This window comes from Mustela putorius, unplaced genomic scaffold, assembly GCF_011764305.1.
Source record: "Mustela putorius furo isolate JIRA1106 unplaced genomic scaffold, ASM1176430v1.1 tig00003962_pilon_pilon_pilon, whole genome shotgun sequence".
Lineage (NCBI taxonomy): Eukaryota > Metazoa > Chordata > Mammalia > Carnivora > Mustelidae > Mustela > Mustela putorius.
This window is the reverse complement of record NW_025422106.1, coordinates 19,588,258-19,614,950: the sequence shown is the minus strand read 5'-3', so window position 1 is coordinate 19,614,950 and position 26,693 is coordinate 19,588,258. Positions and strand designations below refer to the sequence as shown.

General features: G+C 37.8%; 3 protein-coding genes across 9 annotated transcripts in view; 1 reads left to right on the top strand and 2 right to left on the bottom strand.

Moving 5' to 3' along the window:
* NF1 (neurofibromin 1) overlaps window positions 1–26,693 on the top strand; it is a 258,675-nt gene that overhangs the window by 187,138 nt on the left and 44,844 nt on the right. For all 7 annotated transcript variants that reach the window (XM_045070006.1, XM_045070004.1, XM_045070003.1 and 4 more), the window contains 3 exons: window positions 22,218–22,650; window positions 23,237–23,577; window positions 25,906–26,108. In XM_045070006.1, coding sequence (XP_044925941.1) covers window positions 22,218–22,650; window positions 23,237–23,577; window positions 25,906–26,108 — 977 coding nt within the window. The remainder of the gene's footprint in view (window positions 1–22,217; window positions 22,651–23,236; window positions 23,578–25,905; window positions 26,109–26,693) is intronic.
* Window positions 1,466–11,913, bottom strand: EVI2B (ecotropic viral integration site 2B). Its single transcript, XM_004747046.3, has 2 exons — window positions 11,779–11,913; window positions 1,466–4,283 (listed from the first exon to the last, which is right to left on the bottom strand). The coding sequence occupies exon 2, from the start codon at window positions 4,266–4,268 to the stop codon at window positions 2,901–2,903; it is 1,368 nt and encodes a 455-aa protein (XP_004747103.1). The 5' UTR covers window positions 4,269–4,283; window positions 11,779–11,913; the 3' UTR covers window positions 1,466–2,900.
* On the bottom strand, window positions 14,269–19,196 carry EVI2A (ecotropic viral integration site 2A). Its single transcript, XM_004747045.3, has 2 exons — window positions 18,951–19,196; window positions 14,269–15,887 (listed from the first exon to the last, which is right to left on the bottom strand). The coding sequence occupies exon 2, from the start codon at window positions 15,864–15,866 to the stop codon at window positions 15,168–15,170; it is 699 nt and encodes a 232-aa protein (XP_004747102.1). The 5' UTR covers window positions 15,867–15,887; window positions 18,951–19,196; the 3' UTR covers window positions 14,269–15,167.

Below are 26,693 nucleotides of genomic sequence, written 5' to 3'. Positions count from 1 at the left end.
TATCACCACTAAGAATATCACCACTAAGAAAATCGCTACTCTCTCCAGCCAATTTTCTCAGCAGTTAACAAATAAAAGGAATGGAACTAGGTGGTCTTCAGGGTTGTTTCTCAATCTAATTAATGCTGATCTGGTAAGCGCACCACTGCTGTGTGGTAATTCAGTCACTTTTTATTCCCTTATGCCTTGTTCTTCCGCCATGTTTATGAAGTAAACTTTCTCTAATGCTCTGGGTCCTGGTTCTTTCATCTTTTTTTAAGTCTTTCTTTTTTCTAGCATTTTCTTTTCTCCTGTATTTCTTTTATTAGCTTGCATTTCTTTCTGCTGATTAAGCAAGGATTGCCACTGTTTGGCTGCTCAGCTTCCACTGACCTCAGTGGGGAAAAATTGCATGCAGAAAATGGGAGTTATTTTTCCCCCTGGCAGAGAATTTAAAAAAGAAAGAAAGAAACCAAAAACTAGCTGCTGACACTAAGTCTGTGATTCTTAAGTTGTACAACAAATAAAAGGAAGAAAGCTGCATGTAGGTTTTAAAGAGATCAGACAAGTCTATAACCAGGTCATCAGCTCCTGATTTATCTGTAAGAGTTGGTACTCCCCGATATTTCCCAGCACCCACCCTTCAAGAGATCAGGAAAGAAGGTGATGAGAAAGAAGAGCAAAAGTGTGGAAAGAGCCTCTTTAGGTAACCATCTTACATGTAAAATGAGGAGAGTTATGTGGGTTTAAAGCGCATCAAAGTCTTAAGTGTATCTTACTTAAGCTAACTAGAATACTTCCCGTTCAGAAGATTAATAGGAAGTTCTTAAATTCCTGATGGCTGCTGGGTAAATAAACCTTAAAAGTGCCAAGTTTGAAAAACAACATGAGAGAAATGTTGTGAAAGACAGAGAACCAGTATAATAGGATAGTAAATATGCTTCAGGAATAAGCATCAGGAAAAATTAGTTCAAGGAAGTGTTTCTACAGATAAAAAGTTTTAATGGTCAGTAAGGGACAGTTTAAAAGATTTAAAGGGAAACCTTATAGATAAAATTTCAGTGTCCAAAAGCTTCCTCTTTTTTTTTTTTTTTTAATTGAAGGTGGAGCTTTGGGGAACCTGGGTGGCTCAGTTGGTTGGGCAGCTGCCTTTCTCTCAGGTCATGATCCTGGAGTCCTGGGACTATGCCTTTACTACTATCCAAGTAGCTCTTTGTGATAGTCTTCCTTTCATGTTAATCTCACTAGCTCCTGTTTTTCCCTTCTTAAATATGGGTACTTGTTATTCAGTCCTCACTCTTAGCTACTTTTCTCTAATCCTGATTGCATAAATTTTCAGCTCTCACCTATATGCCATAGCTCCCAAACCTGCACATCCAGCCTAAACTCATGGGGAGTCTGCTTCTCCCTCTGACCTTCTCCCCTCTCATGCTCTCTCTCTCTTTCTCTCAAATACATAAATAAAATCTTAAAAAAAAAAAAAAGGTGGAGCTTTGTTAGTTTATTGAACATGAGTGCTACAAATAAACAAAGTGTTTTGTTCTGAAAAACTTCAGAAATATGAGGGGTTCTTTAAGGTTAAACTACCAACAAGACCACCACATTTCATTATGAGTGAGACTTCCCCTGGGAGTTAGGGTAGGGCAAGGAGGACCACTACATGCTTGTTGGGCAAAGAGGCACTTCTGCAGGCACAGGCTGGCACCCCAGCAAGCATAGCCAAGGAACACTTGCCATATGGACACTGCCAAAGATTGGGGCCACCCCTGCTCTGATAACTCAGATTCATCACTTATCAGGTCATGGAGGAAAGATGAAATTCCGCATTGGAGTGGTGGTTTAAGAACTTAAATATAGAGTGTCAGAAAGTATAAGTAAGTTTAGTGAAAGTTGAGAACCATCTGTATTTGATACAGTCTGTTTTTCTTGGAAAATCATTCAGATTTGGAACGAAGCCAAAGAGGTGTGGTTTAGTGTATGTGGTTTTGTTTTCCATTGTAAGATTTCTTTTCTGGGTGGTGCTTGAGCCATAGAAAGAAGAAATTCTTTAAAGAGGCTAATTTTTAAAAAATTGTGTTCTCCCAGCGAGATAGGGAAATATCAACAGTTTTTGGTGTATGCTTCTATTCTTTTGAAGTAGATATCCCTAATCCAACGTCCCCTCCATTTGATGGTTTGTTTTTTTTTTAGATTATTTATTTGTTTATTTGACACAGAGAGATCACAAGTAGTGGGGGGGGGGGCAGGCTCCCCGCTGAGCAGAGAGCCCGATGATGCTCAATCCCAGGGCTCTGAGCCAAAGGTAGGAGCTTAATCCACTGAGCCACCCACCCACTGAGCCAAATGGAGCACCCCTCCATTTGATGTTTTAACAGATTTGCTTTACTGTTTTCAGTGAGAGCTAAAAGGAAATTTTTGTGTTCTCAAATACGCATTTTAGTTTCTCATCCCCACATCCCTGGCGTATTTATATAATACTTGAGGTATTAATTTAAAATTTGGAGTTTTGTTTGAAACTCGGATCATGTATTTAATTTCTTATTCCTGCCCACGACTTCAAACTTTGAAATGGAAAAACAAAGTTATTTATTCAAGGTAACTTTATACACAGGTTTTGAGGGGAAAAAATATCTATTATGTGATATTAAGTATATGTAGATTGCTTGTTTCGAAAATGGCTAAGTTATTTACATACATCTATAAAACATACTATACATTAAAGTTGGGTACAGTGATTAAATCCCTGTTACATCATTTTTAAAAAAAGAAGTTCCACTTATACATGTGAACTTTGAGCAGATTCAGGTAGTTCCTGAAAAAAAATCAAAATTGGCTACCAGTTGCTTTCATCACATGAAGAAAAACAAAAGATGGAGTTCATAAGAAAGATGGAAAATCAGCTAAAAAGCAAGTTACAATATTTATAACAGTTCTTCAGGTGGGGGCGGCAAGTATTCACTGTGATCCTGATCACAATCAGGAGGAATAGAGAACTTCTGACACTGGATCCCATTGTTGGAATCTTCCTGGTTTTTCATGAAATCTCCTGGTTCCAGGGGCAAGTTAAGTGAGTCAGGTGGAGGTGGAAATGTTTGTTCGAACTCGGTATTATGATTTTTACAGACTTGATTGAGACAGTCCAGAGACGGTGGGAGATTGGAGGAAGCATTTGGAAGAGGAGATAGAACTGTCATAGTGGGTTTGTCACATTGGTTATTCTCCTGTTCTTCCAAATCAAGAAGTGGGGGAGGTGGTGGAAGCAGATCTGCATCATCTGAAGAGGAAACTGCAGTGCCGATAGTTGATCCACCAGGGCTCTCCTCTGATGTACCATTTACTTCATCTTTTGTTTTTTCTGTTTTGAGGGGGTTGGAATCTTCAGTGTGTTCATTTGAGTCAAACAACTTAATTTCCAAGTCCTCTGCTAAGAGTGTGCTTTTGTTTGATTTCCAAGGCATAAATGTAACAATTGATGTACGTTTTGTGGGGACTTCGTTTCCTCTAATGTTATCCATATATATGTCGGGGGTTTCACCATCAGCAAATGGAGACCTACCTGCCCAATTCTGATCACTTAAAGCTGGTTTTCTCAAACATTTCCATAGTACAATTATGATTATAGATACCAACATAGAAGTCAGAATTACGCCAATTAATATGGAAGCTATTGAATTAGCACTGGTTTCATGTGAGATAGTTTTGCTACTGGTAGTTTCTAGGATGAATCCTGGAGTAATCCTCCGCGAGCTTTTGATACTTGTTGGTTGTACAGTTGGATTATGAACAGTTGGTGGTGTTGGTTTCCTAGAAGAGGTACGGTCGGATGATGGCTGTTGAGTGGAAGTATAGACAAATGGTGGCAGTCGTTTGGTAGAAGTATGGGCAGATGGTGGTAGTTGTCCAGCAGAAGTAAACACGGGTACTGCTGTCTGTTGGGAAGACATGTTGGCCATTGATACTGGTTGTCCGGTGTTGTTATAGGCAAGTGGTTGCCCAGCAGAAGTGTGTGCTGCTGGTTCTTCAGACGAAGCATGGGCAGTTGGTGGTGTTTGTTCATCAGCAGCTTTAACAGTTGGTACTGGCTGTTCCGGAGAAACATGGTTGAATTGTGTTGGTTGACTCATAGGATTCTCTGTTGTGGTTTGAGAATTAGCTGAGTTAGATAGCCTTGGTGATCTAAATAAAGTAGACTGTGGTTGCTTCTCTGTTGTAATTGCTTCTCTCTCTGAGGAAAATGTATCACTGATGTATCCACAAAACAAAATTAAGATGAAATATTTGGGATCCATTCCAGAATGTTTCCTCTTTACCAGTGGTTTTATAATGAGAGAAAGAAAGGCAGGTATTATTTGGTGTCTGGCATAAAGTAGGTAGGTACCTAATAAGTATTCATTGTTTCTAATTTAGACTTGATACACTGTGGTGTAAATAAATTCTTTTGAATATATCCTAACTTAACCTTACAACATTTGGACCTCATAGGCAATAGTCTCTTAATTCTTTCATAAGACCTGTACTTGGCTTTGCTGCCCTCCTCGGTTCGTTACATTGCAATCCTTCATTTTACCATCATACTTGTGATACACATAGGCTGTGGGTGCTGGTTCCATGTGCTCTCTATTCTTTTCTTCCTTACTGCTAGAAATACACTGATCCTGTTGCTTTGAAGGACACCAGTAATCATCTGTTACCTAATCCAAAGTCTTGATTTTATTCTTTTTTTCTCTCCCTCTCTTGACCACATTTGATGCTATTGACTATGCCTTTACTACTATCCAAGTAGCTCTTTGTGATAGTCTTCCTTTCATGTTAATCTCACTAGCTCCTGTTTTTCCCTTCTTAAATATGGGTACTTGTTATTCAGTCCTCACTCTTAGCTACTTTTCTCTAACCCTGATTGCATAAATTTTCAGCTCTCACCTATATGCCATAGCTCCCAAACCTGCACATCCAGCCTAAACTCATTAATTCCATTCCATTTACATGACTTCTTGGTGGACATTTCCATGTATATATCCTACTGTCAGCAAATTTAAAATATTTAAAACACAGAATTCATTTTCACGTGGAAACTGGCTCTCTTTATTTTCATACGGTGCTACCTTTGTTTAAGTTTTGTATGCAGAGAGTCTATTGTGTTAGTAGTCTCTACAGTATCATCAGTCTATCACTGTCTCTTTATGTTAGGATCTTATACTCTTTTTTTAAGATTTTATTTTGAGCCACAAGTATGGGGAGGGACAGAAGAAGAGGGAGAGAATCTCAAGCAGCCTATGTGCTGAGCGCCGAGCCAGATGTTGAGCTCAGCGCAGGCTTCATGTCCTGACCCTGAGATCATGACCTGAGGCGATATCAAGAGTCTGATGCTTAGCCAACTGAGCTATCGAAGCACCCCTAGGATCTCATACTCTTTTTTTTTTAATTTTATTTTATTTATTTATTTGACAGACAGAGATCACAAGTAGGTGGAGAGGCAGGCAGGGAGAGAGGAGGAAGCAGGCTCCCTGCTGAGCAGAGAGCCTGATGCGGGGCTCGGTCCCAGGACCCTGAGATCATGACCTGGGCCGAAGGCAGAGGCTTTAACCCACTGAGCCACCCAGGCGCCCCGGATCTCATACTCTTAAAGGAGTCAGTTCAACTCAGAATCCTAAACAGTCTTTGAATCTGGTTGAGTCAGTTGTTGCCAATTGGTTAAGTTGTCCCACTGCTGCTTTCATTCATTTATCGATAAACATTATCTTTGTGTCAGGTCTGTTCTAGGTTTAAGAGATACACCCCCCCCACACCGAGTTTCTAGTGGTAGAAATAAGTAATAAATAATTATAATAGTTTAATAAGCTTTCTCCTAAAGGTATGCAAGAGATGCACAGAGGAACCATTGCAGCCTGGGAGGCTTTCAGGGAAGGTTTTTCAGAGAAGTAAAACTTGAGCTGTCTTGAAAAATCTGTAAGAAGGAATGAAGTAAGTAAAGTATTGCAGTCAGGGGAACAGCATATGGACATGGGAAGAGAAGGCTCGTGTGTAAGTTTGGCAGGCAGGGCTTTTTGTGGGATGTGGTAGATGCTAAAACGTGAGAAGTAAGTTCCAGTTCTACTTCCAGCATGTGACTCTGCGTCTGAATGTGCGAACTAGTCATTTCATCCCTCCTGTCTCAACTGCCTTCTCTCTAAAGTGAAGAGTTACACTAGGACAGTTTCAGCTCTAAGTGTAATATACTGTTGTGTACATCATTAGACACAATGGTAACTATTTGGCTATTCCTTAACGTTAGGTTGGTTATTAATGCTGGGTTGGTTATTAATGTCAGGGAAAGGAACATCTCAGGGTGTTAGATCCTGGGAAATCGACTAGAAACTATAGTTTTTCTGGGATTTCTAGTCCAATGTGAGAGAGATTTGATGTTTTATGCGAAGCACAGTAACAGAAGAGGAATTCCCTCAAGTTAATACTAAAGGCCTAAATTTAAAATTTTCTCCTTTAAACTTTCCTGCATACTACTGATGAAGTAATCTGAAAAACGTTTATAGTCAGCTTACTGCTCCCTGACTTCTGGGTTCCCTGCTGCTGTCAAGACAAAAATTCTAAACTGAGTTTTCTTCCTTCTGGCTTGAATTTACCAGTCCTGACTCATGTCTCAAGACTGAAGCTTCTCATTCAGCCAATGTACCTCTTCCCATCTTAAGTACTTTCTAGACACGTGCTTTTTTCCCTAAATAGACACTTGAAATTACACTGTTTCTCACCCTCTTAGCGTATGTTCCCCATCCCCAAACTCATCCTCTTTTCTTGTCTGAACCGGTCCTCACTGGTCAGACCTCAGCTTAAATTCCCCTTCCTAAATCAAGTTCTCTGTGACTGACCACATCCCAGAGAGTTCAACCATTCCCCGAACCCTCCTAGGTCTTGTCTTTATGGTTCCTTAGATAATTATTCATGGTCCTGCCATAGTCACATCTTTATTCTCTTAAATAATTGTGTTATTATTTTTTTAAAGATTATTTATTTATTTATTTGACAGAGATCACAAGTAGGCAGAGAGGCAGGGGGAGGCAGGCTCCCCACTGAGCAGAGAGCCCGATGCGGGTCTCGATCCCAGGACCCCTGGATCATGACCCGAGCTGAAGGCAGAGGCTTAACCCACTGAGCCACCCAGGTGCCCCTGTGTTATTTTTTAATTACTTTTAACTTGCACATTTTCTTTTTATTATCCCCACCCATTCAAACAAGAACCTTGAAGAAAGCAAAAAAGAAACAAAAATTTTATATAGAACACATTCTGTGCTGTACTCTCTCTTGTGTTTTAATAAAAACTTTACTTCATTTAACCTTTAAATGATCATGAGGAAGATGAAGGAATCCTTGACTTACAGATAAAGACACGAATTCACATGGATTAAGAGTTTACCTAGAGTGCCTGAGTGGCTCAGTCAGTTAAGCATCTGCCTTCAGCTCAGGTTATGATCCTGGGGTCTTGGGATCGAGCCCCGCATCAGGCTCCCTGCTTAGCAGAGAGGTGCTTCTCCCTCTCCCTCTGCCTGCCACTCTCCCTGAGAGTGCTCTCTTTATCTATCAAATAAATGAAGTCTTAAAAAAGAAAAAAAGAGTTTGCCTAGTGTTCTATCACTTTTATATATTTTAAATCACAAGTAAGGAATTTGTACCCAGGGGCGCCTGGGTGGCTCAGTGGTTAAGCCGCTGCCTTCGGCTCAGGTCATGATCTCAGGGTCCTGGGATCGAGTCCCGCGTCGGGCTCTCTGCTCGGCAGGGAGCCTGCTTCCTCCTCTCTCTCTCTGCCTGCCTCTCTACCTACTTGTGATTTCTCTCTGTCAAATAAATAAATAAAATCTTTAAAAAAAAAAAAAAAGGAATTTGTACCCAGCGCCATCTGATTGACAAGCATGTATTCTTTCTCCTCCCTAAACTGCCTTGGGTTTTGATTCCTTTATATCTAAGTGCCATATATCTTAAGAGCTCAGGAAACACTTAATCTGTATTGGGTTTATGGTTCCTTTCCATTTCACTTTTTCACTATTTATTAATACTTCTGCCAGCATGTAAGTAGAGAAGATAAATCTAAGTTGTTAAATTATGCTTGTTATCCATTTTGCAAAAGGTTTCACAGGAAAAAAATAGAAACTTTTGGCATAAATGTGGGCATTTGAATCATCTCTATATGGTTATCCATGTGCCATTCCTACTTGCTATTCTTACAGATTTCCACCACCCCCAAAAGTCATTCTTCAGGGTTTCACTTTAGTTTTTTAAAAATGCCATCCAAAGCAACAGAAAATATAGGCCATGAATTATCTTCAGCCAAAAATGTTTCCTCTTTTATGACTTCACTTAAAATTTAAAAAACCCACACAGTTCCTCTTTTCAATTCACTAAAAAAAAGCACTAGAGAAGGAAAGACCCTGAACAGGAACATGATTATAAACCATTTTAATTTGTAAGATCAGTTTTGGTAAGTTCAGTTACTCTTTTGTCAATAGGAAGGTCATGTGAGATTTTTCTACTTGTCATTTAGGGTTACAACAATCTCAAAACCAAATTCCATTTTTTACCTCTTCTGTCTCTTCTTCCCACTCTTCAGTTAGCTGTCTACCCTCCAAGGGTCTGCTACATTAGAATGCTAGAATCTGTATTAGATTTCTGCTATGACAAATCAGAATAGCCCAGAAAAGAGAGAGCAGGATTTAAAAGAGGAATATATAAGGGGCATAATAGTGAAGAAACTGACATTTTTCTAATTCAGAGAAGTGAGGCCAGTGTTACGAGCAGTGCAGAAAGTTATTTAACATATGTATATATTTTTAAAATATATAAACCATGTATATCTGAAGAACCAACATTTCTTCTTCAGGGAGAGAAGGTGGAAAGAACAAACCATATGGGGGAAGTAGAAAGGAGAAAATGTAAGATAATATTAAATGAAAAGGGAGTGCAAAGAAATAAAAAAAAATAAAACCAAAGAGAAAAATAAAGCAGAAATTATAGTAGGCAGCCAATATATGGAAAAGGGGAAGGTCAGTGGACTAGAGAAGGTATTGAAGAGTTAGTGAAAAGCTGAAGAAAAAGTGGTAGCTATGTAATTAGCAAGAAATTGGGGTAGGTGATTAAAGTGGAAGAGTTGGGCAAAATTAGAAGTTGGGGGAGAAGATTGAAGTAGATGGAAGAAAGAACCACAGAGTGCTGCTCTCTGTCACTGAACAGGATTTGTGGACGTAGGGAAGGAACAAGAGGAGCTGTTTTTCCATGATGGAGGACTTGACTCACCCATTTTCTCAAACTCACTAGGCTTTCATTTCAGGTTCTCCTGTCTGTTCTAAGTATTCTTAAGATTCTCTCTTTTTATTTCTTTCTGGCACAATTCAGAACATAACTGCTAATTATTCTAAAGAACCCAGACATATTCTATATAGCATTTTTCTAGAAATCCCTTAGTCTGCTGCTCAGGCAAATCCCACATTGTCTACTTTTGTATGGCAGTATTTTGCTCATTATTATAGGTTGGCACTTTGAGGTCTAAATCTGTGATTTTGGTCCTCTGGCTTTTCCTGAATATTTAAAAATGTTTTAAAAGATGAAGGAAAACATCAACTGTGTTTTAACTAAACATCTTACAGGCAATTAACACCAAAGGTAGGAGTCCTTATGTATCAGACATATTCTCATAAATATGATGCATAAATATGCAAAGGGTACAGTTAAGATTGAATCTGTGAGAAGGAGTAAAAAGAGATTAACCTTGAACTCTTGATAGGAAGCATTTGGTGACTTTTATCGGTATTAGCTACCATTTACTGAGCACCCACTCAGTGTTAGGTACTATTCTATTTTAACAAGCAGAGTAGATGTGGTATAACTTGCCAGTGTCCGAGTTGTAAATAGAGGCAATGATCAAGAAATCATGTCAGTCATACACAAGAGCCCTTTCCTTCTGGTATATGTCACTAAACATGCTGCACTGCCTTTCGTAGTAAAATCATGAAGCAGGAGGCACCTGGGTGGCTCAGTGGGTTAAAGCCTCTGCCTTCAGCTCAGGTCATGATCTCAGGGTCCTGGGATGGAGCCCCACATTGGGCTCTCTGCTCAGCAGGGAGCCTGCTTCCTCCTGTCTCTCTGCCTGCCTCTCTGCCTGCTTGTGATCTCTATCTGTCAAATAAATAAAATCTTAAAAAAAAATCATGAAGCAGAAATGCTAAAGCATAAATGAAGGAAGGAGTTGTGAGCTCTCTGGGAACAGATACGTAAGTAACTTTGGGAGGCAGTCTTGAGTTAAGGGGTAGGGAAAAAAAGACTACCAGAAAACCAGGTTATGCCTGGTTATGCAAGGTTATGCCTCTGATTCTATGAAATTAGTTATGAGAATTTTAAATGGTTAGCCTATAAGCTATCATATATGAAATGACTTTTTAAGATCAGACATTGAAAGGATTCAGATTTATATTTAACAAATTTGAACTTACTCAGAATTCATAATTTTCTTCTCAGTAGAGTTATATAGGAATTAGTTGAAAAACACAGGTACTATTACACTCCAAATTTTGAACTGGCCCTTTAAAAATATAGAGAGACAAGTCTTATCTAAAAAAGAGATAAAAATCTTTATTTCTAACTTAAGTAATAGTTACTTAGAAAAAATCCAAAGTGGACTTCTATAAGGGAAAGTCATAAATATTTATGAAATGTTGAAATAGAGTATCACCCAGTATAAATTTATATTCTGCGATATTGTAAGTCTGTGTAAACTAAACTCTTGGCAGTTTTTATTTGGAGGGTATTTACTTTGTAACTGCCCAGTTTACTCACAGAGTAGGCATGTTGTATGCAGATTAGAAATTTTCTATTATTTATCCTGTGAGTGTTTTTTCCCGTATCTATTTTATACTACTTACCAATAGCTCAGATAACAATGTATTACTTGAATATGTAGGTGATATGAATATATGTATACATTTTATCATAACAGTTTCGTCTTAGCTTTAAAAATGAGACCTATTTTCCTATAACTATTATTACTAAAATATAAAATGCTGTTTGTATTAAAAAATGATAATTGAGTACCTTATCTAATCTCCTTTGGTTTCTTTCTTAATTTAAGTGAATGTGATCATTTTTACCATAGAAACTAAAGGGGATTAAAAAATAACTTGAATCTATGGATTATGTTATATATGGGACAACTTTATGGAAAGCAAGTTAGAGGGTTTTTTTGTTGTTGTTTAAAGATTTTATTTATTTTATTTGACAGACAGAGATCACAAGTAGGCAGAGAGGCAGGCAGAGAGAGAGGAGGGGAAGCAGGCTCCCTGCTGAACAGAGAGTCTGATGTGGGGCTCCATCCCAGCACTCTGGGACCATGACCTGAGCCGAAGGCAGAGGCTTTAACCCACTGAGCCACCCAGGTGCCTCGCAAGCTAGAGTTTTTAACAGTTGGTATTTGGGGATTGTAAATTCAGTCATGTCCCATGGACTCTAGTTTTATTTGTCACCTTTAGCTTTCTCTGCCAGGGTTATAGTTTATTGTTTATAACTACAGAACTAAGGCTGACTAACCATTGAGATTGAACAAAATTAAAAGGGCTGTATCATACAAACCATGCTGAAAATTTTTCTTCAAGGCAAGCTCAACATTGCATATTTTTTAATTCCATGCAACCAAACTCCAAAACCTGCCCTAGACATCTTTAGACTAGCAGAATTTAAGTTGAAAACACTAACAACATCTTAGTTTTAAAAATAAATTTTATATAAAATAAAGATCAAACCAGATTGCCTGTGTGAAAATTTTCTTACCTCAGCTGTTAACTTCTTTTTGCAGAATGCTGAGTTCTTGTTCTATCTGGACATTTTAGTGATTTGGCTAAGAAAGCAAAAGGGGTGGTTCAGTTCAGATTAAAAATGGTCCTGTAGCAAACTGAAATGCTTTCTGTAGAAAAAAAGGAAGTTTATCGATAGTTGGTTCCGGAAGTGCAATAAGCCGCAAAATGACTAAATAATGCACTACTTGAACAGAACTTATTTTGAAACACAGTTTGCAGCTTTATGATTTGAATGCTTAAAATTAATGTTGGTAAGTGAACATTTGAGACTCTCTAGTAATGTGATTATATAATTTAAATACTTAGAATAGTACTTTAGAGGGGAACCTACGTATTCTCAGGCAAAAACTGCCAGTGGGGTTATCACCCAAAGTGAGATTTCTTCTCGTAAGAAGCAAAAGATGTGTTCTGTTTACTCGATCACCTTAGGCAAGTTGCTGTGCTTCTGAGTCATCATTTCCTCCTCTGGAGGAATATTTCTCTTATTGAGCTATTGTGAAGATTAAGTAAGATAACGTGTATAAGTGCCTCACACACGGTAGGAAGCCAGTAAATGTTAACATTATTTCCTCGTACATAATTTAGACAAAGCCCAGGTAAAAGTGTAATTAAACTTTTCAGACTGAGTACTTTATAAATGATTTTGGAGTTCCAGTGCGCAACTCTTTGATTACCCACAGAGTAGGTACTTCCCAGTGGAAGGTAAAATAAATTGGGAATCATGATTTAAATGAGTCAACTAAGCAAACTACATTGAACAGAGAATGAGTTAGTCTGAAGAAAAATTTCTTTGCACAAGTCTCCTTCTAGCCTCTTTCCTGCTCTGAGAAATGGAAGTCGTATTTCCTAATTTATAAATTTGTTGTGGGTTTAAATAAATGTGAAGTGCCTAGCATAGTGCCCTTTAGAGTAGATACCGTAAGTATTAAGCCTTACCCTGCTTTTCGTGATCACTGCAGAGGATCATGGACTAGCAGTGACTAGTTCTTAACATCAAAGTCCTTATACCTTGGTACAAAAAGAATATAATCAAAGCACTGTGAACTTTTGATTTACTACTTTAAAATCCCTGAATTGAATATGTGAATCATAACTCCTGGAATAGAAAACAAAAGTGTTCTTTTGTCAAAAATAACTTAAAATTTGAACTCAAAATTTATCTTAACCTGTTAAGATATAAAGGAACCACTTCTCTTTGTTCATGAACTGTCATTGGATAGCATCATTCTGAGGGCGTTAATTAGTGAGTGATGAATTTTAAATACTCTTGCAATAGAAGCTTTATTTTTTTGTCAGAAAATGTGTATGCTGAATATGAAAATACCTACCTAGCTAATGTCTTATTTTTTAAAGGACACTTTTAATTTCCTCAGGTAAGTATATATGACACTTGACTCCATGAGTGCTTTGTGTTATCACTATTTGCTCTAATACACAATCTCAAATTTTTAATTGTACAAGATGGGAGCTCTGCCCAGTTTCATTGCCAGTGTGGGCCTTTCTACTCCTCAGAAGATAACCTGATGTCACCATGATTGGCAATGAGTGTTCTCTTGCTTCCTTTTTTACTTTTTTGACATTTAGCTTTATCTGAATAATATTATAATTTCTTTAACAAATTGGTAATAAACTGATTATAAAATTGACTTTTCCCCTCCCATTTTAAAATATAACCTAGATCTTTCAAGCCATGGTACCTGTAAAAAGTGATTTTGATGACCAAGAGCAGTATTAATTAATACAGAATTAATGCAAAAATTACCATTGCTTGGAGGTTACTCCATTGCAGCTGAATCACAAAGAGAATTGGTGGGAATTAGATAATGGCTAGTTTTAAAAACTCTTCAGATGACACAATCAGGATGGGAATCACGAACCTAGAAGGGAGGGGAAGAGTGTGACCATATTTGGAAAAATATATATAAACTCTTTTCTTAAATGGCTAGCATATTGCCCAAAATAAATGCTTAATAAGGGATGAGAATTTTTTAATGTAGCTTGGGGTTTTTTCTGCCTTTTTTTTTTAAGATTTTATTTATTTATTTGACAGATCACAAGTAGGCAGAGAGGGCAGGTGGGGGGTGGGGGTTGGTGGGAACAGACTCCCCGCTGAGCAGAGAGCCCAATATGGGGCTCCATCCCAGGACCCTGAGATCATGACCTGAGCTGAAGGCAGAGGCTTTAATCCACCGAGCCACCCAGGTGCCCCTGTAGCTTGGTTTTTAATTAGTATGCTCTGGATCAATTTTAGTAGATAGCTGGAACGTCTCTCAAACCAACTTTTGTAATATATCTAACTGAACGTGGAAGTCTTAATTTAAGTTTAAGTCATTATTTTACTTGAACACAGTTTCTTGAAAGGTTAAACAGTTCCTTGGACTATCCTGTTTTCCCAGATGAGAGCGAACATACACACATCTTTCCTTTGCTCATGTCACATTAGATAGTTTAAAACAAACAAACAAACAGTAAACCATCATTTATTGGGCCGCTTGGCCCCTTTGAAATCAGAGAATTAGTCACCCTTTGGATATTTGCTATAAATCTTCCAATAAGCAGTATGTGTAGAAGTACATTGCATTTAAACAGTAAGATGTGCTTTACATTTACACTTCGGCTTCTGTTATGGCTACAGTGTCATCTGTTTCAATTAAGCTCTTTTACTTATTGATCTTTACAGTGTGTTCCCTAATATAATAAAAGGAATACAAATATATGTAGTCAGTTTTATTCTAATGAGTCTTAATTTGTTATACAAAATTAAACGTTTTAATTAAATATTTGTAGTAGAGAAACTCTTCTGTGTGCCATACATAAAGATGAAAACATCTGGCATAAAATTGCTGTGCCGGTCTATGAGCTGGTCCAGATTCTGTCACATTCAGCAAAGGTACTGTTAAACTACAGTTCAACTCTATACATTAGGAATTTGGCTTCCATTAGATGTTGAAGCATATACTTGCCTCTGAGGACACACTAAAACTCTTCAAAGTTGAATTATATTCAGACGAAGATCATCTAACTACTGTTGCTGAACAGGAAATGTTTATTTAATTGTCCCTTTCTGCCTCCATTAGTTAGTCCTTCAACTCGCCTTTAAAACCTTCCTACATTCTTGAGTGTTTGGTTATTTGCTTTTTAAAATATTCAGTGTCAGGACAAAAGTGCACAGTTTAAGTAATTGAGAAGAAGGTGGGCAGACTTCTCCCCTTCTCACCTGCTTGATTCTAAATTGCAAGGCTGCCATGTCAGCAGCTTTGACTGCCAGACCAACATGTTGGCATTGAACATCAAACTGATTTCATTTTTTACTTCATAAACTTTCTCATTGCTACTTTGCATTTTTCTTTACTAAAGCCCCTGTTAGTTAGTGAGTTTTTCAGTTCCTCCTTCATCTTTTCTTTCCCTTGTAGCTATGAGTGTTCCAGTAGATTGCATCATTAGGTTGGGCCCTGTGAGCTGGTGTGTTCTTTTCCAAGTGTCTGAATCAGCAGGCCAGAGACCACTGCTTGCCAGAAAATCACCATTGCTTCTAGGCTGACGCTTGCCTATTTGTTTTGATCGTCTGAGAGATGAGACTTTGTTTGCCAGAACTACGGTTGATAGAAATAGAAGGGTGCAGATAAGGAAAAGCACTGCAATTATAACCAAGCAAATTAGCATAGCCATTTTGTTGTTGTTTTCATCACAGACTTCTTTTTTGAAAATTTCACGGTGACCTTTGGTTGTGTTTTCTGTGCTCTGTACTGTTGGAGAACTGTTCGTGATGAGCGAAGGTATATAAAGCTCCAGTTCCGATGGAGGTGTTAGAGATGGGACCTCAGAGGATGTTGCTATTTCAGTCCTGTTTATAGCGTTACCTCTTTTATCTACTTCAGAAGTTGTAGGGCTTGTGTTAATGTTTTCATTTTGCTTTCTGCCCGGCTTATTTTGAATATCTGGATCCCAGACTGTAGTACTGTTAGCCCACAGATGGGTGTAGTTTGCGTTTATTCCAGGAGACCAGGAAAAAACCATTGTCATCAGAAGGGCAAAATGCAGGTAGAGTCCTGTGTGTTCCATGTCCGTGAATATGCTGGAAGTCTGTTGGGATAGCAGTATAATTGGTTAATTTTGGAAAGATTAAGGGTTCCTGGTTGCTCTGATTATACTTAAAAATCGGACAGCTGGTACCTTACAAGTGAACTACAAATTTGTGCTTAATATTTGCTATTTGTTTGAATTTCTTCTCAACTGACTTTTTTCCGTTAGGCTGTGTATAAAGAAACAGTTTAATTTCTGTTATTCTCGTAAATGCTAGAAGTTAACATTATAAATAACTGTGAATCATTTTAAACTGAATTCTGTGGTTTTATATAGCTTTCTCCCCGCCAGGCATACTAAACTTCAGCTTTGAGTCAGATACTTCTGCTTTGCTTTTTTGATTCCTCCTTTTTTTTTTTTTTTTTTTTTTGGGCCCCCAACCATTTAAGGATCTTTCTGGCAGAAACTCCCCACCCTCTAACAAATGTGTCACCAGTCTTTATAGTAAAGGAGAAATGTGGCCTTGAGCATTTTGCTTCATGTATGAAGAAAAGGCAAATGGCTTTTTTTGGTTTTTGTTTTGGGATCAAGAAAGGAGAACTATAGCAACCAAAGGAAATGGATTTCAAATAGGAATTCAAGGTGTTCTTTTTTTCTTGTTGGGTGTTTATCTTGAAGCTTAGAATAAAGCTGGTACTTACAAATATACTCCCGGTATTTGTGAAATCATATGGTGGTGGTTCTCTCTTTTCACCTGTATATCCCCTAACTTATTGTGGCTTTTTTAAAAGCAAAGGCATGCCAGATTTCTTCTGAACAATCTCAGAAGTTAAACAAAAGTGACTTTTTTCATCATCATTTATGCCTCGCATTTTTTTTTGTATTACTATTTTGACATAATTCTTTTTAAGATTTTATTTATTTATTTGTCAGAGAGAGAGAGAGAGTGAGCACTGGCAGACGGAAGCAGAGGGAAAAGCAGGCTCCCTGCCAAGCAAGGAGCCTGATAGGGGACTTGATCCCAGGACGCTGGGATCATGACCTGAGCCAAAGGCAGCTGCTTAACCAACTGAGCCACCCAGGGGTCCCAATTTTGACATAATTTCTTTTTTTTTTTTTAAGATTTTATTTATTTATTTGACAGAGATCACAAGTAGGCAGAGAGGCAGGCAGAGAGAGAGGAAGGGAAGCAGGCCCCCCGCTGAGCAGAGAGCCCAATGCGGAACTCGATCTCAGGACCCTGAGATCATGACCTGAGCCGAAGGCAGTGGCTTAACCCACTGAGCCACCCAGGCGCCCCTTGACATAATTTCTTAAGATAAAAATTATACAGGGGCACTTGGGTGGCTCAGTTGGTTAAGCGACTGCCTTCGGCTCAGGTCTTGATCCTGGAGTCCCTAGATGGAGTCCCATATTGGGCTCCCAGCTCCGTGGGGCGTCTGCTTCTCCCTCTGACCTTCTACCCTCTCATGCGCTCTCTCACTCTCTCTCAAAAATAAATAAATAAAATCTTAAAAATAAATAAATAAATAATACAGCAAAATAGAGAACATTAGGTTTGTGGGGATTCAGACTATGGGAATGGGAAGTCAAGGCAGATCATTAAGTCTCAACATATACATAAAAAAGACGAATTTTAGTTTCAGCTTCAAGCTCCTTAGAAGGCATTACAAAAGGGGACAAGTCTGTTCCTAATTCTCATCCACCCTGTGGTTGAAGATTTAAATAGAACTGGAATATCTGTTCTAGGTACTGATAAGCCAGCAGAAAAGATTTATTGCCATTATCAAGTCATCTCTTTTATAGTAATATTCCGTTCATCTGAGCTACTTTTGTAGACTGTTTTATGTTAGCATTAAATAGAAGCAAAACTAGATTACTCTCCTGAGATTTACTCAGTAAAATTACCTGTTTAAGAACTTTATTTTAGAGAAGTTCTTCTCCAACTTGAATGTGCATGGGAGTCTTTTTGTTGTTATTTTGTCTGTTTTTAATTGGATTCTGATTCTGTAGGTCTAGGAGGGAACTGAGATCCTCTATTTCTAACCTCCTCCCAAGTAAGACAGATGCTGGTGCTAGTCATACTTTTTTTTGAATTTCAAGGTTTTATTAGAATTAGTTGTTATATGTCATTGGATAAAATTTTTGTGCTATTGATAATATAGACATTGAAAATAACAAATGTGATATGTTGTTATACGAACAAAAGTAGCTTATAATAAACAATGGCAAATGGAAACCAGCCACTGAAGTACTATTTCCTAAAGGAAAAAAACCTTTATTATGTGTTCTGGAATTAAGATGACTTTTTAGATTATGATCTTTAATAGACAGTGAAGATATTACACACTGACTTCCATATAATAGTGTTCAGCTTCAGTTTTTAAGTTGAATAACATAAATCTTGGTATACTTTATGATTCTTTCACTAAAGAGAAATACTTTAAATTGGGTAAATAGGTAATTTCCATCTTTTCCTACTAGACTAGATTTCTGCATTCCATGATAAAATGATTTAAAGTGGGTTATTCTTACCCCGTTAGTTCATTAACAATGTAGTATACATCATGGAACTCATACACATTTTATCAGTGCTTACCACGGGGTAGATAATAGGCCCGCTGTTGATTGTCTGCAGCCAGATGTACTGTCATCCCAAATAAACAAACTGTTAACAAAATGAGACTTTCTCTTGCCCTTACAAATGCCTGAGAATAGAAGATTGTCTCTGCATCCCCAATTTATGCCATGGAGGCCAGGTTACATTATCAAAAGTTTTCTTTATCTGGTCATTTTCAATAAAATTTATAATGCCTATGCATTTATAATGAGAACTTTATTTTTTCAACTTTTTTGGTAACGTAAAACTTTTTAGTTCACTCTGGAGTCTAAACTCAGATCCTTCCTAATCGTGATAAAAACTATGTTGATGATAAATCTTTCCATTTCTAACTTAAATGTTACTTAATAGGACAGAAAAAAATAGCATACATTTTCAATCCCTTATGATTCTACTTTGTTAGTAAGATTCTTAGGTACTCTTTGAAAGCACTTCCTCGAACACTAGCTTGTACAAAGTTACGCGTGAAAAGGCGTAAGAAAAGCCAAATATATATGACCTACCTTACAAACTCTTGGTCAAAATCTGATTATAACCTGATTTTAATAAGCCACTTCTTTTCTTGTCTTGAAGCACAGCTTCCAAGTAATTTAAAGCAGGATAGACTTGGAGAATATGAACCTTAAAGTAAATCTGCAGTTTAAAAAAAAAGGGTATGTACAGCTAGCTTTCCACTTTTAAAACCAAACCACAGATGACACATTTCCTTTCTGCTGCAACTAAAGCACATGTCACAGGGGGGGAAAAAAACAAGGAGAAAAAAAAAAAACCAAAAGTCCTGTCCAGTTGGCCGCTGGCATGACAGGAGGCTTTGTATAACAAATCCCCGCCCCCAGGGCGGGGAGGGTTTTCCGCTCAGTGCCTTTTGACCTTATGCTCATTATATATGCCTGCGATGTTCTTTTGAATGACAGTATCATTCAAAAGAAGAGGGAATGGTATTTTTCCTGCAGCATTAAAATCCCTAAAAATTTTATTTGTGTACCACAGAGTGATTTGATGACATAAGTTTGGAGACCCGGGGTATTGGTCAGATAATAGAAACAGTGAAATACACAACCAGCATCTCAAATTGTGGAAGTACAACAGTGATTTGAGAAAATATCTAGTAAACATAGATGATATGGGGCAGGATAAGTTTTTATGTGGTTTAGTGTATACACACACAGACACACGTACACACGCTTTCCCCTCGAATGTCCTATCATCACTTCATATTCAGTATGTCTGAAATGGACTTGGTTTTCTCTCCAAAAGTTACTGCCCCTGATGAGCCCTTTTTGTTCATGATAGCAGCATTCTTTGTGATCTCAGAGGCTTGGTATCTGGCAAGTCCTTTTAATTCAAGTCCTTTCTTTCAGCCCTGGTTGGACCTTGGATCATGTTGGTCCTTCCTTCATATTCTCGAATTGATTTTTTTCTTCACTGTCATCAAAGTATTCTGCTCCTTATTAGGCCATACCTAGACTACAGTATCTTTTTTTTACCAGCTCCCAGCACCTCATAGAGCTTTTATGTATCACTTCCTTTGATCATATCACCTCTTTCTTTTAACAAAAAAAAATAAAGTTGAATAACTCCCCAACACCTACAGCAGTGATTTAGAAATATTTGTGCATATAAATATCAGATGAGAAGGTTGTTTAAAAACAATGAAAATCGCCAGGGCCTCCTGCACAGATTCCTGTGTAATAGAAATGGACTGCATTTGTATCAGGTACCACAGTTGACTCTGATGCTGGTGCTTCACAGAACATATTCTGAGAAATACTGGGCCTCTGGGAGAAAACTTGAACCTCTTAGTTTCAGTCCTTTCACAGTTTAACTATTACGTCTTTTTTCTAGCTCTATCCCCCTTTTTTTGAAAAATTAAACTTTCAATTTTATTTTATTTTTTAGTTTTTATTTAAATTCCAGTTAGTTAACAGTGTCAGATTAGTTTGAGGTGTACGGTTTAGTGATTTAGCACTTAGTGTGCCCAGTGCTCATCACAATAAGTGCCTGTCTTAATCCCCATCACCTGTTTAACCCACAGCCTACCCACCTCCCCCCTGGGAACCATCAGTTTGTTCTCTGTAGTTAAGTCTGTTTTCCGGTTTGCCTTTCTTTTTGCTTCCCGTATGATCACTTGTTTTGTTTCTTAAATTCCATGTATGAGTGAAATCGAATGGTATTTGTCTTTCTCTGACTTTTTTCACTTAGCATTATACTCTCTAGCTCAATATCCTTGCAGATGGCAAGGCAACATTCTTCTTTATGGCTGAGTAATATTCCATTATATGTATACCACTTTAGCCATTCATCAGTCGATGGGCACTTGGGCTCTTTCCATAATTTCACAATTGTAGATAATGCTGCTATAAACATCAGAGTGCATGTGTTCCTTCGAATTAGTATTTTTGTAACCTTTGGGTAAATACCTAATAGTGCAGTTGTCCAGCTTTATCTCTTAAAATTTCTGTATGTGGTCCTTCATTCCAGTTAAACTAGCTGACTATTGCCTCAGGACATCTAGTTATCTGTTTCTTTTTTCTTTACCTCTGTCTTTTAGACCTGCTAGTCCTTCCTCCTATTGAATTCAAAATTTCTCCTACCAACTTCAGCCACATCTTCTATGTAGTTTTCAGTGACTACCCAGTATGTGTTCATTTCTCCCTCTTCTGAACTATCTTTCTCTGCAATTCATTTGATAAGTGATTATATACTACCTCATACCTTTTCTTTGATCTTGAAATATTTTATTTTAAAATTATTTAACTTGATTTTTATCTTCTTTTCCCTAACAAGATTAAAAATTCTGAAGTAAGGATTTTTATCTGAGCCTATTTTATATTACTTACCAGAGTCATCAAGTGTAGAACATTGGGCCTAGTTAATATATAAGTTGTTCTGATTTGAAGTTCTAGTACTGTGTTATTCAGGGCTTTCTGGTGGTCCTTACTTTGGCTACTCACACTGCTCTGCATTCTTTTGAGTGTAAGCAACTTGGGACCTCATATGGCTTAATCAAAAAAATGGAATTCATTGGCTTATCAACAGTATAGTCAAGGGTAAATTTGATCCCAGGAGAGGCTTCTTTATCTAGAGTTAAAATGAAATGGCTGGGCCCCAGTTTCTCTCTTCATTTCTCTGTTCTGTTTCTTCAGTTTTTAGGCAGGCTTGCCCTTCATATCTCAAGGCATGACCTAACAATGCCCAGGGCGATGTGTTCCCTTGTTTATAAACACCAGGAAAGAAGAAGTCTGAATTCCCAGTTAAAGCTAAAGTTTCTGAATTGGGCCTCTTTGACCCTGGTTGTCCTGATTTGAGCTATATATATGGTCGTTGCTGAACCTCGCTGCTTAAGGTGGAGTAAACAAATTGACTAAAGCTGTTCAGATCACTCCAGGGCTCCAGGTGGGTCATTCCCATCCAAAGTGTTGGCCGGGGGAAATTCGGTGGTCCTAGAGGCAACCAATCAGTGTTCACCAACTTTCTCTCATTGTCTGGGGTATGCAGGTTTGTTCTTGCTCAAAAGTTTTTGAATTGGAGACTTGTGTCTTTCAGCCTTACTTCAGCCTTATTTCTCAATATATAAAGAATACCTAATTTCAAAAAATGGATTTAGATTTTGTGCAGTCTTTTGTTATTACAGTTTCCTTTAGAAACCACATCAGAAAATTAAAGGAATAAAATAGATTAGAAGCCTCTGTGTATTTATTTATTCAGAATTCTGTTAATAATCTGTGTCCTTTTTTTTTTTTTTTTTTTTTTTTGTTCATTTTCTTTAGGTTTAAAACTGGTCAGATCAATGGCGATTTGCTGATATACCATGTCTTGCTGACTTTAAAGCCATATTATGCCAAGCCATATGAAATTGTAGTGGACCTTACCCATACGGGGCCTAGCAATCGCTTTAAAACAGACTTTCTCTCCAAGTGGTTTGTTGTTTTTCCTGGCTTTGCTTATGACAACGTCTCTGCAGTCTATATCTATCACTGTAACTCCTGGGTCAGGGAGTACACCAAGTATCACGAGCGGCTGCTGACTGGCCTCAAAGGCAGCAAGAGGCTCATCTTCATAGACGGTCCTGGGAAACTGGCTGAGCACATAGAGCATGAGCAACAGAAATTGCCTGCTGCCACTCTGGCTTTAGAAGAGGACCTGAAGGTATTCCACAATGCTCTCAAGCTAGCTCACAAAGACACCAAGGTTTCTATCAAAGTAAGTCTCACTCCATGTTAGGTACATGATTGTTACCCTGCTTGGTTAACCAGAGTGCACCGGCCTCCCTAGATGCTACCGTAATAGTAGATCAAATGTAAAGTCCAGTTGGAGGAAAACTCAGCTTTCTGTCTTCATGGAGGTCCTGTGGAAGATGGGAGAGGTGTACACTTAATATTCTAGGTTGCACTGGAGGCAGGGGAGTGTGGTAGAGAGGGCAGTTGCCATCTGTCAGTCAAAGGCATGGGAATGTATGGAGGGTGGAAATTACCAGTTGAGAATTCTTCGGATTATTACATGCTTTTTGTAGAAGGAAAACATGAACCAGGATAAAACCAGTAATTGTCTGTGGGTTTCTTGAACTTTTTAGAAAAAAAATTATATTTTTAAAAATGTTTGTAGTCTCTTTTGGGAGCATTTATCATGATAACTGTTGAGCCCATTTGAACATGTGGTAACTCTTCCTTAAATGGCAAACATGGTACTTGTTTGGTTGGCCCGTTGGTCGGTTTTCGGAGCCTCTTAAGAGTTCTGCATGGTGGAACTGAACTCTTCTTCACTCCACCCTCTCACCATCACTTTCCAGGTTGGTTCTACTGCTGTCCAGGTAACCTCAGCAGAGCGAACAAAAGTCCTGGGGCAATCAGTCTTTCTAAATGATATCTATTATGCTTCGGAAATCGAAGAGATCTGCCTGGTGGATGAGAACCAGTTTACCTTAACCATTGCAAACCAGGGCACGCCACTCACCTTCATGCACCAGGAGTGCGAAGCCATTGTGCAGTCTATCATTCATATCCGGACACGCTGGGAGCTGTCGCAGCCCGACTCCATCCCCCAACACACCAAGATTCGGCCAAAAGATGTCCCTGGGACGCTGCTCAATATTGCATTACTTAATTTAGGCAGTTCAGACCCTAGTTTACGGTAGGTTTTTTTAAAAACTCACTTCAACTTTTTTCAGGGTTTGTTTCTTTTAGAATGAGACCACTTAATAAGCTTTTAATACAGCCTCTACCTTAATACTCTAAATAGGAAAGTATGCTATGTTGGTTAACCAGTGTGACCTCATCAGTTTGTGGGGTATTCACATGAACTGTGGAATTCTGAAAAGGGTGAGTCACACTAAACCAATACATGTTCTTTCTCTAGGATACTTTAGTCTGAAACAGACTACATAGCAGTTTTATTTCTTTGGCCCCCTCCATCCCCAAAAAAGTCTTCTTCTTTTTTTTTAATCTATTCCTAAGTTTTTCCTCCTGAGTCCTATAATTATGTTTTCCCATGTTCAGAAGTATATCACTATCAAGTTTCCTTACAGTCAAATTAGATTATTGTTTGACAAAGGAGGGCTTAAAGTACAATAACTCAAACAATAACACTGCATACTTTCCACCTATGTGACTTGAACAAAGTTCTTTAAAGAAGTCTTAAGACAAATGTAGATGTCATCTAACAGGATATAATCAGTTCTGTTTAGATTTAATAATCTGAACGTGAATGAGGAAGGAGCATGGCCTGTGGGGTCAGTAGATTTGGTTTAAATCTAGATCTGCTACTACGTATGACTTTGGGCAAGGTATTAAAGTTCTCTGAGCTCTAGTTTCAAGATATGGGTAACAGTGCCTTTCCTATATACCTACAAAGGTTTCATAAACAGTATGTGTAGCAGTATATTTTAGCGCCTGGCAGTTTGTGCTTGGTAAATATGACTGCCTCCCAGTTCCCCCTCCCACCCCTTCTCTCTCTGGCAACGTGTCTTTGCACTCCTTCCTTTATTTCTCCCCTATGCTTTTCATGTTGGAATAATTCTTTGTCCCAGGTTCCTTGAGACTATCAAGACTTTTAGAGATACAAATTCTTAGCTCCAAAAAAATCTTCCCTAGGGTGTAATGTAGCCCAAGTTTTATAAGTGGGCTTTTTAGGAGTCCTTATTCTTAAAGGGGGGGAAATCAAGATTTTTTTACCTGGATGGGTCTCCCCGAAATTATGTATAAAATATTGTGTGTGCTTAGCTTTCATTATCTCCAAGGAACCTGTGATACCTACCTCAGTTTGAGCAGGCCCAGTTCTTAATAACTGTTGAAATGTACAGAATAAAAGTCAATGTCAAAATAGTATAACTCCAAATTCCTAAGAGTTAGTAAGAGATACACAAACTTCAAACAATAATATTAATAATCTCATTATAGGAAAATAGAACTATAAAGCCTACCTTTAATTTACAATTTAAAATTCCTCATAGAAGAATGTTAACAATGTTCTAACAGTTTTTAGCTTGAATGACCCTGTATTCTCTTGTGAAATAAAGTGAACTGACAGCTTCTGCTTTTTGCTGAAGTATGTCATTCCAGAGAAAAAGCCTTTAGGCTGATTTAAATTTCAGTGGCATTTTGCCCCCATATGGTTGTTGCAAAAGTATATAGTAGTATGATGAAGGTTCAGAGGTCAGGAAAACCTGAAATTTGCTGAGCAATCAAACTATTCTCTTGCTGGAGAAAAAAGAAAATTTGAAAATCAGGTGCAAGTTTTTTTGACTTGTGTCCTAAATTGCTTAAATGTATTTTCAGACCTTTCTAAGGAAAGTTTTGGTTCTAATGGAACCTGGATGTATATATCATTGGTTTTTTTGGGTTTTGTTTTCAGTGGTTATGTATAACGGAAGGGGGGTGCTTAATTATATTTGTTTTTGACCTCCAGTTTGGTATGTCTTGTAGGACACAAAGAAAGAAATTCAGCAGGTGCTGATGAAAGATTTTCACATTTTAATTTGATAAGGGGCCATCTCATTTCTCTTCTTATGATCCCTACTATAAATAGATCTGATGAGAGGAGGAACCACAATTTGAGTTTTTGGCTTCATTGAAAAAATGATGAGCCTTATTCTAACTTTATTGATCCACCTTAGGACCATAAACCTCTCGTATTTTATATCCCAGTAAAATGTCTTTTAGGAAGGTCTTATATTTACCTATTTTAGGAGCCTCACAGTGCTCTTCTGGTAATGTCAGAAACCTCCCTTGAATCCCTAAATGATGAAAAAAAATCCCTAAATGATCAAGGCTCATTATGTGTTTACCATAGAATCATAACATCTTATTAATTATTAACTATCAATTAGAGAATTGATTGTAAAATTTAAAAATAGTTGATTAGGGTTTGTAATAGAATTATAAGTTGTATGTTTTGAAAAAAAATTGGGAATTTTAAGAAAAAAATGGGTTTTAAAACAACTTCATTTGTGTTTTCTTCTAGGTCAGCTGCCTATAATCTTCTGTGTGCCTTAACTTGTACCTTTAATTTAAAAATCGAAGGCCAGCTACTAGAGACATCAGGTTTATGCATCCCTGCCAACAACACCCTCTTTATTGTCTCTATTAGTAAGACACTGGCAGCCAATGAGCCACATCTCACCTTAGAATTTTTGGAAGAGTGTATTTCTGGATTTAGCAAATCTAGTAAGTAATAATTTTCTTTAATACTAACAATGATTCTACGAAGATTCAAAGAAAATCATTTCAGAATTTGCCAGTGAAATCATAATTGATTATATTTTCAGTTCTTTATCTCTTCTAAATTTTCATTTGCTGTACTGTGCAACTGAAGAAACTCTGAAGGAACTTCCTGGTAGACAACATTGAGAAATCCACCAAAATTCTGGCCATAAAAGCAGGGTGGCAAGATTTTTGATACTTTACATGTCTCTGGGCCACTTACAAAGTATTTTTCACACTGTTTCAGTTTAATTGGCTTCAGGATTTCTCTTAGCAGATTATTCCAAATGAGTGAAGTCTCTTTGATTCTAAGGAAATAGTAATTTTCTCTTTTCGTTAGGTTGACTTTGAACTGTGATTTTATTGATCATGTATAGTTCCTGGAGAACGCAGTGACACACTATGCAGGGTCCAGAGTCAGCTCCTGACCTGGCTTTTAATAACTCTTACAAATTTAATATCTACTTTTTCCATTTATTCATCTTCCTACCCTGATGTAGTATAAATGTTGCTCTTCCTCCAGCTTATTTCCTGACATTTTCTTCGCTC

What these genes read in the sequence shown, in the direction of transcription:
- EVI2A (XM_004747045.3), bottom strand. Translation starts at nt 15,866, where the DNA reads ATGGAACACACAGGACTCTACCTGCATTTTGCCCTTCTGATGACAATG.
- EVI2B (XM_004747046.3), bottom strand. Translation starts at nt 4,268, where the DNA reads ATGGATCCCAAATATTTCATCTTAATTTTGTTTTGTGGATACATCAGT.